At 57.2% G+C, this 19200-nt stretch overlaps 2 protein-coding genes and 1 long non-coding RNA gene across 4 annotated transcripts in view; 2 read left to right on the top strand and 1 right to left on the bottom strand.

The window, feature by feature from the left end:
- The window catches only part of DHRS3 (dehydrogenase/reductase 3), a 40026-nt gene extending 21066 nt beyond the window's left edge, over positions 1-18960 (bottom strand). The window contains exon 1 of one of the 2 annotated variants that reach the window (XM_044769714.2): positions 17363-18960. In XM_044769714.2, coding sequence (XP_044625649.1) covers positions 17363-17557 — 195 coding nt within the window. In that variant the 5' untranslated portion in view covers positions 17558-18960. Of the gene's footprint in view, positions 1-10556; positions 10742-17362 lie in introns of those variants that run through there. The other variant, XM_070511032.1, reaches the window with a different exon arrangement.
- LOC139045367 (uncharacterized) lies at positions 109-10977 on the top strand. Its single transcript, XR_011503623.1, has 3 exons — positions 109-2295; positions 8350-8516; positions 10534-10977. It is a non-coding gene; the product is annotated as an uncharacterized lncRNA (long non-coding RNA).
- On the top strand, positions 8862-10494 carry LOC139045208 (uro-adherence factor A-like). Its single transcript, XM_070508523.1, has 2 exons — positions 8862-8959; positions 9040-10494. The coding sequence occupies exons 1-2, from the start codon at positions 8862-8864 to the stop codon at positions 10349-10351; spliced, it is 1410 nt and encodes a 469-aa protein (XP_070364624.1). The 3' UTR covers positions 10352-10494.
- Positions 18961-19200: the final 240 nt, after the last annotated feature.

Below are 19200 nucleotides of genomic sequence, written 5' to 3'. Positions count from 1 at the left end.
GCCGCTCCGCGAGGGACCCCATCCTCTGCCTCCCCGGGGGGCCTCCAAACCCAGGGCCCGGCCTCCTCCGGGGTCAGCCTTGGGCTTTCCGCCCGACCCACTGGGGAGGTGCCCGCCTCTGCGCTCGGCTTTCTGGGAAGCTCGCTCCTCTGGGGCGCGCGCAGGAGGCCTTCCTCCAGGTGTACGCAGAGGCCAAAGTGTCCTGATGGCTGCCCACCAGCCGCTCCCCCTCTCCACCAAGCAGGGGGCCGCGGTTTGCTCCAGAGAGCTCCGGGAGCGGCCCTGGACTGCACAGCCTTGGCAGCTCCCGGGCCTGAGCTGCCCTTTGGAATGGAAAGCCGCCTGGCTGGGGCCCGGCAGGCCGGCACTCTGCTCTGGAGTTGATTTGCTGTGTGACTTTTGGATGAGTCATTGGCGTCTCTGGGCTTCACCATCTCCGTCTGGGGAATTGAGAATCGAAACTGGCCTCCCTCTGCTCACCGTGGGGAAGGTCAAAAGTGCAAGAAACCCTCCCCGGACGCGGGGGGGGGGGGGGGGGGGAGGCCTCAGGTTCAGGGCGTGCTGCCGGCCGTGGGAACTGGAGCTGCTCAGAGAAAGCCAGGCAGCCGCCCTCCTCCCCCACCTGCCCCCAAACTCAGCCTTCTGGGTTTAGTTCAAGAAGCCAGGGCTGCGGGGGGATGGTTAACTAGTCCCCTGGGCGCAAGGAGCCCCCTCACTGGCTCCCCTACTTGGACTCCACTTACTGAAGTCCTTGTGGGGGTTGAGGGAATCTGGAAATGACCTCAGAGCTTTGAAAAGCACCCCAGGACGGCAGCGAGGCCCAGCCTCACACCAGAGCCCGGCCAGCGCCCCTCGATGAAGTTCGTCTTTCACGCCCTCTCCCTTCACAGCACCCGCTGTGTCATCTATACAGCACTTTGTCACTATCTGAAGTTTTAACAGTGATTTTCCACTTGTTTCCCCGTCGCCAACACACACCCTCTGGAACCAAGGTGCTCATGGTGAACCCCTAGCTTGGGAATCAGGTGGCTGTGAATATGTGAACGAATGAATGACGACGTCATTTTGCCGCCCCTGTGAGGTGGGCGACAACGTCCTTGAGGGGACCTTGGGAGGGATGAAGATGACAGCCAGTGCGGGGTGGCTCTCACGAGGACCGGCCACATAATTTGCCAGGCCCTGTGCATCACGAAAATTTGGGGCCCCGTGTTCAAAAATTGCTGACAACTTCAAGACAGCCACAGCGGGGCGTTAGTGCTGGGCCCTTCTGAGCGTGGGGTCCCGTGGGGCTGCCCAGGTCACACACCCGGGGAGCTGGCCAGGGCAATACCCAGGGGGCTGGAATGCCAAGTCACGGGCCTTCTGCCCCTGCCCTGGGCAGCAGGAAATCTGGCTCCGACAGAGCCACTCCGTGACGCAGAGCGGACACCGCCTCCTGGACAGACAGCTGACAACGGCCAGCTGACCCAGAGCTGCCCGCACACGTGCGACGTGAGAGCAGTCGGCCTGGAGTGGATCAGACTGAGGGGCGGCAGCAACCATGTGACATCGCCCTCGCCAGTGTTCACTCAGGAGCTGCTCTAAGAGCTACAGTGAGGCCACACGCACGCAACCCCTTAGCTTCGGTCCCCAAATCCAAAAAGCTCTAAATTCCTTCTCCTTAATTTTGACCCGTACATTTAGGCAAGTCCTCAAGGGGCTGTGGGCTTGAGCTATTGGCCCATTTTAGAGACGAGGCCCTGAGGTCCTGGAAACGTCAAGGGCGTGGGCAGGAAGCAGCTGAGCTGGGCCCCCAACCCTGGCAGCCCTTCTGGGAGCTGCTGCCGGAGGAGAGACCGGAGCTGCTGTTTTGGGAAAGAAGAGACAGACTTTGCATCAGGGTGACACCTTCAGTGTCCCCTTGCTACCCCAGCCTGAAAGTCGAGGTCCCTGAGCTGGCGGGCCCAGTAACACACGGCTGCCGTGTCCCCAGGAGACCTTCAGCTAATTAAGCGTTATTTATGGACTGGCCTCCGAGGACAAGCTTTAAATTACTTGCAAGCTGTGCCAAGGTAACTCTCCATCCCACAGGCTATTAATTAGGAGTCGGTTTCATCTCTGCTGGACGAAGGTCAAATGCCACGGAGTTGACCCTTCCGGCCGGCTGGCGTCAGGCTATCAGGCTGGTGATCTGAGCCCAGAGGGCTGGGAGTCCCGGGGACATGGTGGGACACTGCAGCCGGAAACGGCCTGGGCAGCACATCCTGCGAAGGCCACGCTGAGCGCAGACTGCGTGGGCCCCGGCCCGGGAAGCAGGTGAGGCGGGTCATCCTCCGCACGCGCCCTGCAGGAAGGGATGCCAGTGGTCCTCAGAGAGGGGCCCGTCCCTCCACCAGCAGAGGAGTCTGCTGGAAGATCAGGCTTCCCTCACCGTCCGCGACCCCAATCTGGTCCTGCTTCCTGTAGAACCCCTTCTTTGGCTCCCTAGTGCTCTCCCAGCCAAGTCCAGACTCTGCCCCAAGGCCATGGAGCTCTGTGAGGTCCGGCCCGGCCCGTCTCCCACACTGTCCACTCATACTTTTGCTCTGGCCAGGCCAAACTCTCTGGGATTCCTCCAAGGGGCCAAACTCTCTCATCTCCCGCATTCCAGACACGCTCTTCCCCTCCGCCTGGGATGTTTTCCTTCCCCGGCCTCCGCCTCATCCTTGATGCTTCACCTTAGAACTTAGTCCCAGCCTTCCTTCCCCAAAAGCCAGACTGCTTGGATTCAAATCCCATGACTAGGTGTGCTGTGTGATGTTAGGCAAGTATTTAACCTCTCTGAGCCTTAGTTTTCTCATTTTTAAAACGGGGTCAGTAATAGCTCCTACCTCATAGGGTTGCTCCGAGGAGCAAATCAGATTGTCCCCGTAAATCACTTAGTGTGTAAGGAAGTCCTTTGTGAGCAACAATGTCAGAGTGGTTGGAAGCCCCGCCCTGTGCTCATCGCTGCCTCGTGCCACGGTTTGCTCCATCAGAGACCCCTCACACCATGATGTCACTGAGGGTCACTGGTCCATCATCCCAGCCAGACGGAGGGACCCGGAACCCTGTGTGCTTCTTCCCTGCAATGCCCACCTTGTCCCTGGGACCTGGAGAGCCCCCTGCATGCCCCTCCCTCCTGCCAAATCGACCCCCCAGGAAGCCTTCCAGGGTGACCCCGAGCCTGCTCGTGGAGCAGCTGCGCACCCAGTGCGGGGTCAACTGAACTTCCCTGTTTCTGTTTTGCTCTCCAAGGGCAAACCCTCCCCGATGACATTCTCCTGTCCTAGTCACACTGCCATGGGCTCTGCTGCTGGCGCTCTGACATCTTCCGTCCCTGGCCATCTTGAGTGGCACCTGGAGCAGAGCTTGTTTTCGGCAGGTGCTCAGGGCAGCTCCCACCTGCACTTGCGGAGCTGGCATGTTCGACAGTCTCCTGGAACCCTCCCCGTGGCCCTGGGGTTTGGGACTAGAGCTGTCACTTTATAGATGAGAAAACCGAGGCTCAGAGAGTGTGGCCGGAGAATAAAGGGCTCCCCCAGGAGACCCAGGTCCCAATCCTCAGAGCCTGTGAGCATGCCGCCTTACCTGGGAAAGGCAGATAGAATTAAATTTGCTACTCAGCTGACTTTAAAATAGACAAAGTATCACGGATTACCCAGGTGGGCCCCGCGAGTAACAAGGGGTCTTGGAGGTGGAAGAGGGGGACAGAAGAAGAGAGCCCGAGGGCGCTGTGACTACTCAAGCCGGCTCAGAGTGATGACTTTGAAGACGGGGGAAGGGGCCGCGAGCCACGGACTAGTGGCCTCTAGAAGCTGGAAAGGGCCAGAAAGCAGATTTAACCCCTGGAGCCGCCAGGAGGAAGGCAGCCCTGACACCTTGATTGTCGCCCAGTGAGACCCATTCGGACTTCTGACCTCCAGACCTGTAGGAGAGTCCCCGTGCCATCTGAGGTCACCGACTTGGGGGCGGTGTCTTAGAGAGGCCCCAGGAGGCTCAGATGGCGAGATTAGGGGGCTTGTCCAAGGCCTCCAGCAGGAGGAGTGGGGTCTGAACCCCAAAGTCTGTGGGACCCCAGGGGCACAGCAGCCCCTCCCCCGCTAACCTATCAGCATTGCTTCAAACAAACCGTTTCGGTTGTAAAGAAATGCCTGAGGGTTTCGTAAAGCGTGCACGAGAAGGGTTGGAGTAGCTGGCGGAACACGGCCCACAGCCTCACCATCATGGCCACCACTTCCTGAGCGCTCACGCCATGCCCAGGACGTCCGAGGGATGATCTCACTGAATCTGCATTGTACAGATGACCACACTGAGGCTCAGAGAGGTCTAGGACGTGCCCCGGGCGCTCAGCCGTGAGTGGCAGAGCCAGCGCAGGAACTTTGCTTTGTTGACTCTCGAGCTCACAGTCTGATTCACTGTTCTATATCGGCTCCTTGAGAAAGAAAAAATGGAAAACAGGTGCACCCGCACATACACACATGCACACGCACACACGCTCAGACATCTGCCAACACGAAGGCTCCAGAGGTGGCCCCCAAACCAGGCCAGGGGATCTGGCAGCAGAGGAGGCGTGAGCCCTCGGAGGGCACACGGCGTTCCTGGCCCTCCCTGCCCCGTGCCCCTGGTGGGCCTGGAGACCCGTGCTCCCCTGCTGCCTGCGTCCGGGGAGGCGGCCTGGAGAGTGGGGTGAGACTCCTCCTCTTTGCCACGAGGGACGTGAGGACACCGGCTGTGGGAGCCAAGGGTGGCTTGACTCCATGTGGGTGTGTCTGGCAGGCCTGCCTGCCTGCAGGAAGGTCACGCTGCCCTTTGCGGTCACGCTGGCCCCAGCTCCCCAGGATGACCTGCTGCTGGGCCCTGAGAGGTCAGGGCGTGCCGGGCTCGCCAGCTGGGCTCGACTGGGTCCCCCTGACCCCTGACTCTTCCTCCCACCTTGGAAGGACCCGGGATTAGCTCCTTTCTGGTTGCAGCCAGAGAGGAGGGAGAGGTGGCTTCTCACACCAGGGAAACAGCTGTGAACAGTGACAGCAAAGGGGTTTCCTTTACTCTCCTAGCACAGTGGCCTTAAATCCTCTAGAAAAGCTTACAAAGAAAGTCTCCTGACAACCTGCCAGGCCACCTTGAGTCTCTTTGAACTACAATCTCCCTGAGGGCAGGGAGCTTTCAGCTCAACTCTGAAAAGTCCATTCTGTCCTTTTCACCCATGAGTGTCAGTAAATGACCTGATAAGGTCTGCAGCACCAGACCTGGGAGGACTGGCTCACAGGCAGGCCTGGATCTCCTGGAAGTTTCTGCTTGAGCTGACCGAGAAGGGGACTGGTCTTCCCACAAGGAGGAGTACTGGACGTCTGCTCCCGCTCCCCTTTTCCTGGTAAACAGCACCCCAATTTCCCCCACAGAAGCCCACCTTCCCACTCTCAAACACCGCAGCTTGGCTGGGGCTGGCACACCCCTGGCTCAGAGACAGGCCTGTGATGCACAGCTGGCCAATCTATCATTAAACCATTACTAGTGACTGCTCCAGGCTCAAACCAGTGACAGCCAGGGAGACCCAATTCCGGGACCCTTCCAGAACTGCCGGACAGAGGACTCCAGTCTGTCCACTCGACTGGGAGCTGGGGATTTAAGCAGCAAGGGGCAGATGGGAGTGGCCCCGTGGTGGAGAGGGCCTGCCTAAGACCACGCAGTGGGAGCTGCTGGAGGCGTGCCGGGAGTGGGGCCTACCCTGGGACGGGCCGGTCACAAGCGTCAATAAACCAGCCTGAAGGACATGGCCGGACCCACCGTCAGGAGAGCCGTAATCAACGCTGTTGACCCATTTAGCCTCCCTGGCTGCTAAAGGCATGTGCTGCCCACACTCTGCTGGGGCTGTCAACACGATCTGTGCCGTGCCACAGAATGACTAACTGAGAGGCAACGAAACTCACTGCTTTGAGAGCAGACGCCGTGCGTTCAAATCCTACTTGGTCACTTAGTGGCTGCGAGATCTGAAGTTACCGAGCCTCAGAGTCCTGACCAGTAAGAAGAGGACGACAGCAGCCCCCATGCTGGGGCTTCCTGTGGGCAGCAAAACACTTGATTATGCGTCAAGTGCCAGAATGGTGCCTGGCCCACAGTAGGTGCTCAGTAAACATGGCTCTAACTCGCTCTGATGGGTCGTTCATGCATTCACTCAGGCAGCAAACATTTATTAAGCACCTACTGTGTGCCACATACCTTGCCAGGTGCCCAGGACACTTGGTGAGTAAGAGGACATGTCCCTGACCCCGAAGATCTTACTGTGTCTTGGAGAAGATACATGGCAACAGGCAGCCGCAAAGCATGGTGAGTTGCCATGGTAACCCGGGACTTTGGCCTCACCACAGCCCAACCCTGACCAGTGAAGCTGTTTGGACGCAGAGATGAAAATGACTCATGCCCACGTAGGGGAAGCTGGTGGTTGTCAGGGGAGTGGGCAGCCGGGACCAGAGCAGAGCCCGGCCCTTGACCAGCATCCGCTCCTCAGCCGCAGAAGGGCATGCACTGGACCAGCCGCTGCCCATGAGGAAAGGGGCTGTCGCCGCCAGTCATCTCAGCAGGGTCTGAGACCCCAAGTGGGAGGGAAGCTGCCGGCCTCTGAGCCCTCCCTGTGGGGAGAGTGATTCCCTCCCCCTGACGTCTAGAAAGGGTCGGGATTCCTGAGGCCTTCTGTGGCCCCGGCGGAACTCTCCCCTCCCTGGGGAATCCCAGAACCAGGGCGAGTCCGGCCAGCAGGTTCTTTGTCCTTTGCCCCTCGTCCCAGCAGAGCACCTGGTCCACGAAGCAAAAGGTGCAGAGTGGGGGCTGGGGGCTGTCCTCGGTCCCCTCCCCCAACCCGACTGGAGGGAGCCCCCCTTTCTTGCAAACGCTCTCACCCTGAACTAGGAGGTTAACGTTATTTCACTGGATCTTCACCCCTTCCATTTTCAGCTGGGGCAACTGAAGCCCAGAGAGAGAAAGTTACTGCCCAAGGTCACACAGCAGGTTGCCAGGTTGCCCTAGGATTCATGGGATTAGGAGCTAGCTCCTGGCAGCCCTGGCCGGCAGGCTGGCCTCTACCACTCACAGACCTTGGGGGCTGTGCCACCGCCCAAGGGCCAGCCCTCGGCTTTAATGCCAGGGTGGCCAAGTCATTCTCCCAGGGCTGGGAGCTGAATTGGGCTGGGCCCCCTTCGGGGGGCTGTCTCAGTCCTGCTTGAGTGACTAGGGCTTCTAGCGCACGGGTCCCTACTGGTGGTGGAGGGGCCCTGGCTGAGGGCTGGGCAGGGCCTGGCGTTCCAGCCGCCTGGGGTGGGAGTGGGGGGCCCTCTGCTGAGGGGCAAAGATACAAGGTAAGAGAAGGACACGTCAGTCCACAGACTTCCTCACCTTGGAATAAGGAGCCAGAGGTTGAGGCCTCAGGGAGATGACACTTGGCAGGTCCAGCTAAGGGTCAGCTGGGGACAGGAGTGTGTCCCGGGCAATTTCTGAGCACAGTTTTCTTCTCTTCCAAGCAGTGGCACTCCTTCAGAGCACACACAGAAATCATGCACGGACTTCTGAGCTGTGCGCTGATCTAGCTACATCGTGGTGGGGGCTCCTGAGAACCCTATCTGCTCCACCTCCCACGTGGTTCCGCCTCCTTGGAGCCCGGCGGGTGCTGTCGACCCCGTTTGAAAACCTGGTCCTAGAACCTCAAGTGGGGTTGGGGTCTGCCTTGGGCGCTGTCGGGGCTCAGATGGGGCAGGGGTCTGCAGAAGCGGGACGTGCAGACAGGAGACGATGTGTAAACACCTCCCCAGGAGCAGGTTTCAGTGTGGACAAAACGATCGCAGGGTTCATTTCTGCTTTTCTAGCCCCATCTTTGAAAGGCCACTGGAGAGGAAATTCGAGGTCACACTTCCCAAAGCAGGGGATGGCCACGGAGTCAGAGGGGCGTGGGCCAGGTGGCCTCTGCCAGGCTGACTGTTGCTACCAGGCCACAAATCTGTCCTATCTCCCCCTGGGCTTGGCCCTGGCTTCTGCGTCGCAGGACACCAGACGGGCCCCCGCGTCTGACCTGAGCTCCAGTCCTGATCTGAACCCGAGCCTGGAGGAGCTGGATGGGTTCTGATCGGATCCAGGCCAAAGCTCCTTACCCTGCGTCCGGGACAGGCATCGGGGGCCCAAGGACTCCTTAGCATAAAATGTGCATCTCCGTGCATGCTTCCCGGACAGGGTTATACTTCCTTCAGATCCTCCAAGGGCTCTACAGCCAGCAAAAGAGTGAGCCTGACTGCACTGCCCTCGCTTGCCATCTCCTTCAAGAAGTCTTCTAGGATTTCCCTTCATTCAGTGTCTCTCCCTCCTCAGCACCGTCAGAGCCCTCAGTAACTTCAGCTTTCGCCAGAAGGAGCTAGCACTCCTCGTCCCTGAGAACGGGCTCCTTGCTATTCATGCTACTCAGGGAGTCGGAGGAGCGAGATACAGCTGGGCTCTTCAAAGCAAACCCTGCTCGCCAGGACGGCCTCAGTCCCTGGGTGAGAATCCCATTCACTGTGTGCAAATAACTCAGTGCCTAACGACATCCCGACATCCCAGGCACTCCAACCCTGCTTATCAGTCCTCTCTCCAGAACCCTCTGTGGACTAGGCCCCATTATTTAACTGCTTGTCCCTTGACCTCTCCATAACCCTCACTGGGGCCGAGGTTATCTGTCCCAGGGGAAAGGGCCTGCCTTTGAAGCTAGGAATCCTGGGGTCAAAGTCTGCCCTAGGCGACGCATCCACGGCAGCTCACTTCACCTGCATCTTAGAAATGGGCTGCGGGTCACACCTGCCCCTGGCAGGAGTAAGACAACGAACGTGAAAAAGCATGGTACAGTCATGCAGACGTCCACCCCACACAGGGTACCGTTCCACAGTCACTACAGGACCACAGGCATGTACGGTGTCACAGTGAGTGGAGAGTACCAGTCTTGGTGGTACTGTAGTCACTACTATATACCACAGGTAGTACCACAGTCACCTGAAGGATAGTACCACGGTCATGTTACCACTATAGCCACCACAGTACCACAGTCACATACAATAATAGTCACTACAGTACTATAGTTACTACAGTGTCACAGTCATGCAGAGTACCACAGTCCTGGAGGATAGTACCACGGTCATGTTACCACTATAGCCACCACAGTACCACAGTCACGTGTAGTACCACAGTCACATACAATAATAGTCACTACAGTACTATAGTTACTACAGTGTCACAGTCCTGTAGAGTACCACAGTCACGTACAGTACTACATTCCTGCACAGTACCACAGTCACACAGAGTACGACAGTCCCGTACAGTACTACAGTCCTATAGAGTACCACAATCACGTACAGTACTACAGTCCCATACAGTACCACATTCACACACAGTACTACAGTCCTATAGAGTACCACAATCACGTACAGTACTACAGTCCTATAGAGTACCACAATCACGTACAGTACTACAGTCCTATAGAGTACCACAATCACGTACAGTACTACAGTCCCATAGAGTACCACAATCACGTACAGTACTACAGTCCTATAGAGTACCACAATCACGTACAGTACTACAGTCCCATAGAGTACCACAATCACGTACAGTACTACAGTCCCATACAGTACCACATTCACACACAGTACTACAGTCCTATAGAGTACCACAATCACGTACAGTACTACAGTCCTATAGAGTACCACAATCACGTACAGTACTACAGTCCTATAGAGTACCACAATCACGTACAGTACTACAGTCCTATAGAGTACCACAATCACATACAGTACTACAGTCCCATAGAGTACCACAATCACGTACAGTACTACAGTCCTATACAGTACCACATTCACACACAGTACTACAGTCCTATAGAGTACCACAATCACGTACAGTACTACAGTCCCATACAGTACCACATTCACACACAGTACTACAGTCCCATAGAGTACCACAATCACGTACAGTACTACAGTCCTATAGAGTACCACAATCACGTACAGTACTACAGTCCTATAGAGTACCACAATCACGTACAGTACTACAGTCCCATACAGTACCACATTCACACACAGTACTACAGTCCCATAGAGTACCACAATCACGTACGGTACTACAGTCCCATAGAGTACCACAATCACGTACAGTACTACAGTCCCATAGAGTACCACAATCACGTACAGTACTACAGTCCCATACAGTACCACATTCACACACAGTACTACAGTCCTATAGAGTACCACAATCACGACAGTACTACAGTCCTATAGAGTACCACAATCACGTACAGTACTACAGTCCTACAGAGTACCACAATCACGACAGTACTACATTCCCGTAGAGTACCACAGTCACACACAGTACCACAGTCCCGTAGAGTACTAGGAGCCCAGGGAAGCCGCCAGCATCCAGTTCGGGTGGCACGGGGGTCTTGGTTACAACTGAAGTTCAGAGTGAAGGATGTGACCATGGGCCTGCCCTGCACCCTCCCCCGCCCCCCTTCTCTCTCCCACACCCTGAAAGATCTGGACAAAGGAAGCTTTCACCTGCTGAGAGTTCCAAGCGCAGGAAGGCATCCAGTGCGGGGCTCCAGTCTACACTGCTGAGCCCTCCCAGGGGCCTGGTGCGGCCCTCCACCCCACCTGGACCAGGTCCCGTGCCTCCGCTGTGCTGGAAGGCAGCTGAGGCCATCTCCAGCCCCTGAAGTAGTCGACGAAACACCCATGGACTTGCCCTCCAACCTAAGTTGTGGCTTCCAGTCCTCGTCATCCTGCGCCCGCTCCCTGGACACCCTCCAGTTGCTCAAGGACCTCTCAGAGTGTTGACCAACACTGACCACAGCACTCCAGGAGCCCTGCCACAGAGCAGAGCAGCAAAGTGCCTCCTTTGCTCTGCACACCAGTGCACTGGCTTCTGTTCGGTTTTGAGGGGGAGTCAACCTTTATTACCATTAAAGTCATCTTGCTCAAGCTGACTCATCTTTCCAAACATCAGGGGCTTTATCAATGCGGAGACGGTCATCTCACCAGGACATAAGTGCCGCCAGGGGAGGACCTTGCTCATGTGGCCCCAGTGGCAGCTCCCAGGTCCCGCTCGCTGAATCAGTGAACAAATCTGGCACAGTCACAGTTCCCCAGAGCTGGGTCACCCTCGAGCCGGTCTGCCTTTTTCACCCGAGGCATCAGTGATCTGCCATCAGTGACCTGCCTCCCCCCACCCTCTTCCTCCCCTCCCCCTCGCTCTCTCCGCTCTGGCCACACTGGCCTCCTCACAGTCGCCCAGACACCCCGGGCGCGACCTCTCCTCAGAGCGCCTGTCTTCCCTCTGCCTGGGCTGCTGCGCCCCCGTTCCCACCAGGTGCCCCGTGCGCCTCGCCTCATCCGTTTTCTCCTTAGCACGATTTTGCGGATCTGGTTTAAGATGCGTCTCCCCCGCTAGACTTTCAGCTCCACATGCTGGGGGTTCTGCTTGCTTCGCTCACGGCTGTATCCTCAGTGCCTGGAACAGTGCCTGGCGCACAGACGGTGTGCCACAGATCTGTTGACTGAATGACTGCGTCCCCACCACCTTCCGCTCGCTGCCCTGGTCCCGTCAGTCAGCACTCCCTTTCTGAGAATCCGACGCGCCCTCATCTTCACACGCTAACACCTCCTGCTGCTCTCAGGGGGCCTCACTCGTCCCACAGCGGACGAGCGTACATTCAAGAGCCATGGCCTCTCAGTAGACCCCCCTGCTCTCCCTTTCATTCGGCTTCATCTGCTTCCTGACCTTCCTGGTTCATCTGAATAATAAGTTTCAAATGTTTCCTTTCAAATATCTTACAGACTTGGTGTATTTTTAGATTGTGTCTTCTGAAGGCAACGAGGAGAGCATCTTATAACATTCTAGGTGTGGTCGCGCTCTTGCCCAAGGATAAAGGAGAACATGACGGGTCTGGAATCCTGCCTGCCCGTGCTGAGGCCTAGAACTCGGCTGGATTTTGATGGTGGCAGGGAGGGAGAAGGCCTCAGGGACAAGTGGCAGGACTGCAAGAACCAGATCACCTTCCGGAGTAGTAAAGGATGGCTAATGTCTACTTCCTCTAAACGCGGCTGAGATCCTTTTCTCAACAGATCAGGAGAGGGAAATGGAGCAGAGAAAGTACCATGAGGATGCCGAGAGCAGAAGGGCGTTGGGCAGAGATGCAGAAATGCCCGGCTCGGGAAGCCTCAAAGTTCAGAAGAGCTTGCAGCCCGAACGAGAATTAGCAGATGGGCTGAGACTGAAGATGGACTTGCTGACTCAGGTTCAGTATTTCTAGATTTGCAGGGCATTCTCTGAAGCCCAAATAGACAATTGCTGGTTTTAGGATAAAAACTGAAAGTTCTGCTTCACATGCTAGTCAGGAAACTTGGGCCTCTCGTTCCTTTGAAGCTACTGGTTGAAAACACCAACATCTCCTATAAGAGCTGCAATGAGTCCATGGCGGGTGGCTACCTGGTCGCTGCTGAGGACGTTCAGAGACAGGCACGAGGCCTCCTGCTGACTGAGGGCACCTTTCCCAAGTCGGAGTTGCTTCTTTTTCATTCAGTGGGACCTGCTGACTAGATCAGCAAGAAAGACCGAGACCCTCAGTGATGAGGACAAATGTTTTTTGCAGAATTCTCTTCCCCCAAACTCAGAGAGCTTGGCAATCGGCTGCTCTCCTGGGATGGCTGATCCACAGTACGAGAGTTTGAGAGCATGCCAGGGTCTTAGGGGTCATCGCGTCCCCTCTTGCTTTCCAGGTCTGCCTCTTAGCCGCAGCCCAGAGAACGCAGTGACTTCCAGGGTTGCAAGCAGAGCTGGGTCTCGAACCCAGTCTCTGGCCTCTCGGCCCAGGAGAGCAGGCCGCAGCGGGGTGGCCCCAGACATGGCTGCCTCTGTTCCCCAGGGAAAGAGAGTGGGGCAGAAAGAGGGAGGAGCTCGTCTACTCAGGAGACAGCCCAAGGCCCATTGTCTGAAACCCAAGGACCAGATGCTACCAGCTGAAAGACTTCCCCGGTGCCACAGTAGGACAGGTGGCCACCCCCCTGCTCCTGGGCCACGTGAGGTGGGAGCCTGGTATTTTCCCAGAAATTCCCAGCAAGGGCTGCATTCAGGGGGAGGATGGGAGAGATGGGCCATGTCTGCATCTGCCATGCCACCCCTGGCTTTGTGACCTTCATCCCCCATCAGTCACTCAATGCAGCTATTTTGGCCTGATGACTCTGGGTCCCACGAGATTCTGTCTGGACCCCTCTCTTCCTTCTCCTTTTTCCTGTTCTCATAGTACTGGCCCAACTCAGAGTCTGAGATGCAAGCCCCAGCCTCCCTCACTTGCTCCCTGTCCCACTCTACAATATTTTCTTCTTTTGCCTTCCGCCTCCCTCCCCCACCTTCAGCCAGGGACACAGTCTTTGATCAGGTGGTCTCCTGCACCTGGCCGGCCCTTCTCACATCCCTTCTGGTTGAAACTCTTGACCTTCTCCAAGGCTCACTCAGATGCCGCCTCCCTCAGGAAGCCCTCCATGAACCCTTGTTAGAGATTAACAGCTCGACTGGGCTTCCTCTGTGTAGTGTCCCCCAAAAATTCACGTCTACCTGGAACCTCAGAATGTGACCTTATTTGGAAATAGGGTCTTTGGAGATGTAAGTAGTTAAAGACCTCAAGATGAGGTCATACTGGATTTAGCGTGGGCCCTAAATCCAATGCCTGGGGTCCTTACAAGAAGATGAGAGGATGCAGAGACACACAGAGACACAGAGCAGAAGGCCACGTGAAGATGGAGGCAGCCATGGAAGCAATGGAGCCACGAGCCCAGGAATACCAACCAGGAGACCCCGCTGCTGGAAGAAGGAGGGAAGCGTTCTCCCCCGGAGTCTCTGGAGGGAGTGGGGCCCTGTCAACACCGTGATGTCAGATTTCTGGCCTCCAGGACGGGGAGAGAATCCACTTCTCTTGTTGTAAGCCACCAGATTGGTGGTAATTTGTTATGGCGGCCGCAGGAAACTAACACGTGCTGGAATTTGTGCCTTGACTGTAAGCACGTCTCTGTGTCTTTACTCATCTTTGTTGTCCCCACCTCTCTCCCTGCCTGGGCAGCAGCAAACACCTGTCAGACACCTCAGGCCGCTTCCCCGAACTAGGTCTCCCAAAGACCGCTGTCACGGGCCAGTCGGGCCTGGACCTGGGCCTGCCCCAAAGCCAGGAGTCGGAAGGATATGGGATCTGCTGAACGGATGTGGTGGAGAATAGGATTCACAATCCACATCAAGGGCTCGTTCCTGGCTTGCTGCTTTGGGAACAGGGTACCGAAAATTCAATAACAGCAGGGCAGGTGCAACAACTCTGAGCCAGTTCTCATACCACCCCCCTGAAATGGGTCCCTGAGTCTCAGCCCACCCCTCCTCCACGGAGAGGATGGGCCCGGGTGTGTTGCTCCTGCCCCCACGGGCCTGCGATCCTGACCCAGGGCTCTCGTCCGGCCACTTGCCTCATACTGGACCAAAGGCTGGAACAGCCACTGCAAATACTTCCAAACAGCCAGCCCACTTCTCATCCTCCCAGGGACTCTGCTTAAACCATGTCAAGGTCAAAGACTCTGGAGGCCTGGCCAGCTGCCTAGCTAGCCAGGAGCCTTGCTGGGGAGAGGGATGGGCCCAACTCCGAAGGCTTTTGTGGGAGGAATTCCAGGAGGACATAGGAAATAAAAAGGAGTGTAGTGGGCAATAACCCAGCAAGAGCCCTCCCCTCTGAGCCGCTAACCATGAGTGGCCCTGCCTCAGTTAACCTGGGGACACGGCGGGTAGGGAGCAATGTCTCCAGGTGAGTGACTTTCTGACTCCTGGAGCCTCTGTGTCCCTTTAAGAAGAACCCTCATTCGGGTCACCTTTGCTGCCTAGGGCGCACTACCGCCCCAAATATTGCCAAATCCTGTTTGACTCAAGGTCATTATGGGAAACTGGGTTGTCACTCCCCCACAAAGTAAACAGACAACTCCGGGATGTGCCAGCTGTTTGCAGACTCTGGGCCTTCTCTTTCTTTCTCTTCTGGGGGCCTGCCTGCTGCAGGTCCAATCCCAGCCGAATCCAGGCTGGAAGGGCTCTCTGAGGCAGCCTCTGTTTCCACCCAGAGGAGAAGGAGAGTCATCTGACCCGTCTGATGTCACTGGTGCTGCCCTCCCCAGCTCTCTCCGGTGGCTCCAGGCCCACCCTAAGCCCACGGTTCACACAACCCACTCAGCGAGCTCCCGTAAATACCCCCATCCACAACCCGTGGCCCTTTGTCCCCAAACACTCCTAGCTCTGGGGATTGTCCAAAACCCCCTCACCGGCCCCAGATGGACTCCGGCAAGAAGCCTCGATTCCAAATTCCCCACCCTGACAGCAAGCGGAAGTCTCATTAAAAAGCAGCTCCTGTAGCTGGTCAGATAATTACAGAGTTGTAGGGAGCACTTTTGGTCATCCTGAGTGGTCTGATGACTGAACCCAGGGTGAGTGGCACTGGCAGTTCCATAAGCCCCATGGATCCTGTTTGCAGTGACCTGATAGCTATTTCAGACACATTTCTAAGTGGCCCTGGGTTTACTCCCTGGAGGAGGCCGTCCCATCCAAGATAGGTGGGGCGTGGTTCCCAGGGCAGAACTTGCACAGGGTGCCACTCTGCACCATTCCACCCTCCTCCTCCCCAGCGCCATATACTTCTTTCCATTTAGGCTTGTTTATAGTCAGTCAAGTTTTTCCAGATTGACTAAAAGAGTTCTTCACATGCCTACTGCAGCCAGTTAAGAGAGCAGTAAAAGAGGCTCAGGACCTGGGCCAGCTGGAAGAGTCAGAAGAGTTTCTGTGGGACGCAGACAGCTAAGGAATGACAATCACACACGATTGTCCCAAAGCCCACATCCCCCTGCAAGGACGCCTTCACCTGCCATTCCGATCCCCCCCCCCAACAAAGGGCTCCGGGAGCCCTTCAATGGGGCATCACCCCGAGGAAGTGAAACTGCTGAGAACAACTCTTCTTCCTTTTTCGGTGTGTCCAAGGGTTAAAAACACTTCCGAACTCCCCTCCCAACGGCAAGGTCAGCAGCTGTCCAACCACCCAAGGAGAAGCAGGACCCCGGCAAGCTCGACCACGACAGGCCCCCCGCTGGCCCCGGGGAGGGAAGAGTTAATGGCAATCAGCTCCGGCTGATCGTACAGGCTCCAAAGTTCAGTTCCCCGTCGGAGCCACCCCAGAGGAATTGTAAATCTCAGGGCAGTATTTAACAAAACAAAAGCAACCTGGAATTATACGCAGGTTTGGTTTTCTACAGTACATATTTACTTAATCCCCTAGGTATGTGGCTCCATGTCAGATCAGCTGGCTTTGCTGGCCCTTTCACCCCCTCGCTCACAACAGTTTAAGTTTCAAACTAATTTCCCTGTTTTCGCTCTTCCCCTTCACAGGGCTGACTGGAGACGGCCCAGCCTGCCGGCCTCAGATCTCGCTCTGCCTTGCTCTAGTCACCGTGTGAGTCAGCCTGGCTTTGGTCGGAGCTGGGTGACAGCCGGCTGGCCCTCCCCACTCTCCAGCACCAGGTCTGGGAAAACTGGAGGAAGAGGTGCTGGGACTGCCAAAAAGTTAGAGGCAGCCTTGGGGGGAGGGCTCTCCCCACAGTGTCACCTCCCCGCTTATGCGGAGGGCTCCCCTCTGGGGCCGTCTTTGGGAAGAGGGGGCAGGGCTGAAGGTGAGAACAAGGGCTCTGGTGACCCCTGTGCCCCTCCCTCCAGATTTCCAAACACCTGGGCCTCCGAGTGCCCGGCAGGCCAGGCTAGACCAGCCACACCGCTCCTCCCTTTTCAAACTCAAACCAAGGATCCCCTCTCTTCGTGCCTCCGGAGCTGCAGTCGCCCAGGTCGGGGCTGGGAAGCGGGCTGCCAAGGAAAACACGAAGCGCCAGCTCGCAGGCGGCTCCCAGCTCTACGCAGGAGCGCACACACCCTGCACTCACCAGGGTGGCGGCAGAGAGGGGCAGGGAGAGGGGAAAACACACATCTTCCTTCGGGAGAGAGGAATGTGGGAGAAGGGTGGGTCTCCTGACTTTCGGGGTAGGGGTGAGCAGCCAGCCAGCCACCGATCCCAAAGGAGCGGATAAGCTCCCGACCTGCGGAAAAAGACAGTCGGGTGCCCGGGAAATGTACAAGGTGAAACCGACCAGCTCAGCCCTCGCGGGTGGCGCAGACAAGTGGGGTGGCCGGCGACTCTCAGACCCCGGGCGCGCGTCCCGGCAGCGGCAGCAGGTGGGCGCACCCCCGCTCCCGGGGTCTTCCCTCGCCTCCAGCCCCCACCCCCTGGACGCGCAGTGCCGGGTACCTTTCTGGCGCCTCGTGCTGCAAACTCGCGAGCGAGCTGGCGCCCGATGCCTCTCCCGCCGCCGGTGATGAGGACGTTCTCCCGCGACAGGTCCCGCAGCTTGGCGGGCAGCACCAGTCCGACGGCTGCTTTCGCCACCAGATAGATCATCTGCAGAGGGAACACCACCAGCGCGCCCAGCCATTTCCACACCATCCTCCGCGCCGCGGCGCCGGGTAGGGGGAGCGAAACTCCCCGGACCGAACAAAACAGGAATTGAAAAAGAAAACACCCCAAACAATAATAAATAAACCAAAAGAGGGGGAGAGAGGCGTCCCACCTGGCCACTTTTGAAATCACCTCTTCCCAAACGCAAAACACCGGGTGAGAAAAAGGAAAATAAAAAGAAAAAAAGAAAGATAAATCCTCCTGGGGAGGAGAAAAAGCGTCTCAGAAGGTTGGGACAGTAAGAGGGGTGGAGGGGAAGCTGGAGGTGGAAAGTTCTAACAAGAAGTTTCTTGCCCCGGCAGCCGTTTCGGCTGGGGAATTCTCAGGTAATGTTTACGGGCTGACAGAGGAGTTTAGGCAGGGGAAGGGAAAAAAAAAAAAAAAGGCACCAACCACACGCGCGCACCCTGCTACAGTCCCGCGGTTTCAAAGTGCAAGATTAAAAAAAAAAAGCAAAAAAAAAAAGCTGTTTCCAAATTGTAGCGTCCCCCCCTTCTGTAGGAAAAAAAAAAAAAAAAGTAGGGGGAAAAGTGCTTCGAGCTCCCAATTTCAGCCCGCGAAAGTCTCCCGACTCATTGCTATTCTTGGGCTCAGGAAATTGCTTAAACGCGATCTGATTGCCAGCAACGTGCAGGAGAAGTGGGGGGTCCGGGTGTCAGTTTCTTTACGTGCATGGCTCGCCCTCGCGCGCGCTCGCTCTCTCCGGCTCCCTCCCTCCCTCTCTCCTCCAGCAGAGGCTGGGAGTTGCCGCTCGATCCGGCTCCCTCTCTCTCCCTTGTTAGCATTTATTGCCTTCTTTTTGTCCTTTCCAACTTGGAGAGGGCCCGGGTGCGGAGCGCGCGTGGATCGGACGCCCTCGTCTGCGCCGCCTTATTAATTCGCTCCCGGGGCAGCAGCGGCGCGGAGCGAGAGGGCCGCCCTTTTTCCCCCCCCCCCCCATTTTTTTTTTAATACCCCATTAAGTCTGATTGACAGTTAAAGTTGGTCTGAGGCTTCACTCCTGTTCCTCTGAGTGGCTGCCGCGGTCTCCCCTCCCCCTGCGCTGTCGCGGGGCGCGCGCGCGGGCGCGCACACGGGCTCGCTCCGACTCGCGCTCTCCCAGGGCTGGCTCCCCTCGCTGCAAGCCGGGACTTGCCGGCGGTGTCCCTGAGGGCTCGCAGCCGTAGCTCGAACACGCTGGAACCGACTCCTGCGAACCGGCTCCCTCCTTGAGACATTCCTCCTTGCCCGGGACGCCGTCTCCCCGGGCTGGGGCGCGCGTGGGCCAGGTGACCGCCCCTGCGTGCAGGGCAGGCCCGGGGGGGGGGGCGGGGCGGAGGGGGGCTCGCGCATGCCTTGATCCAACCAAGTCGCCCAGGGTTTATTTCAGGTCATTTCCCTGCCTCCAGGTAGGACCAGGAAGCCACTCCCGACCTGTGCCCGGACGTCTTCTGTCTCCACTTAGAGTGCACTTTCTGAGTCTGCCCCGAGTCTCTCGCGTTGCTGAGGGAAACAGCTGGGGAGCAGGGTTTCGTTTTGGGGGGGGGTGCGGTCCGGGTAAAGGAACCTCTGCCCCCAGGGTGCCAATAAAATCCCCATAAGATTAGCTGGGAGCATATTTATTGCTCATCTGGGCTAGAATTACCTTGACT

This window comes from Equus asinus, chromosome 5, assembly GCF_041296235.1.
Source record: "Equus asinus isolate D_3611 breed Donkey chromosome 5, EquAss-T2T_v2, whole genome shotgun sequence".
NCBI classification, from domain to species: domain Eukaryota; kingdom Metazoa; phylum Chordata; class Mammalia; order Perissodactyla; family Equidae; genus Equus; species Equus asinus.
This window is presented reverse-complemented; position numbering and strand designations above follow the sequence as displayed.

Coding starts and splice junctions, on each gene's coding strand:
- LOC139045208 (XM_070508523.1), top strand. CDS start 8,862: ATGCAGACGTCCACCCCACACAGGGTACCGTTCCACAGTCACTACAGG. Junction 8,960..9,039: donor GGAGAGTACCAGTCTTGGTG/GTACTGTAGTCA, acceptor TTACCACTATAG/CCACCACAGTACCACAGTCA.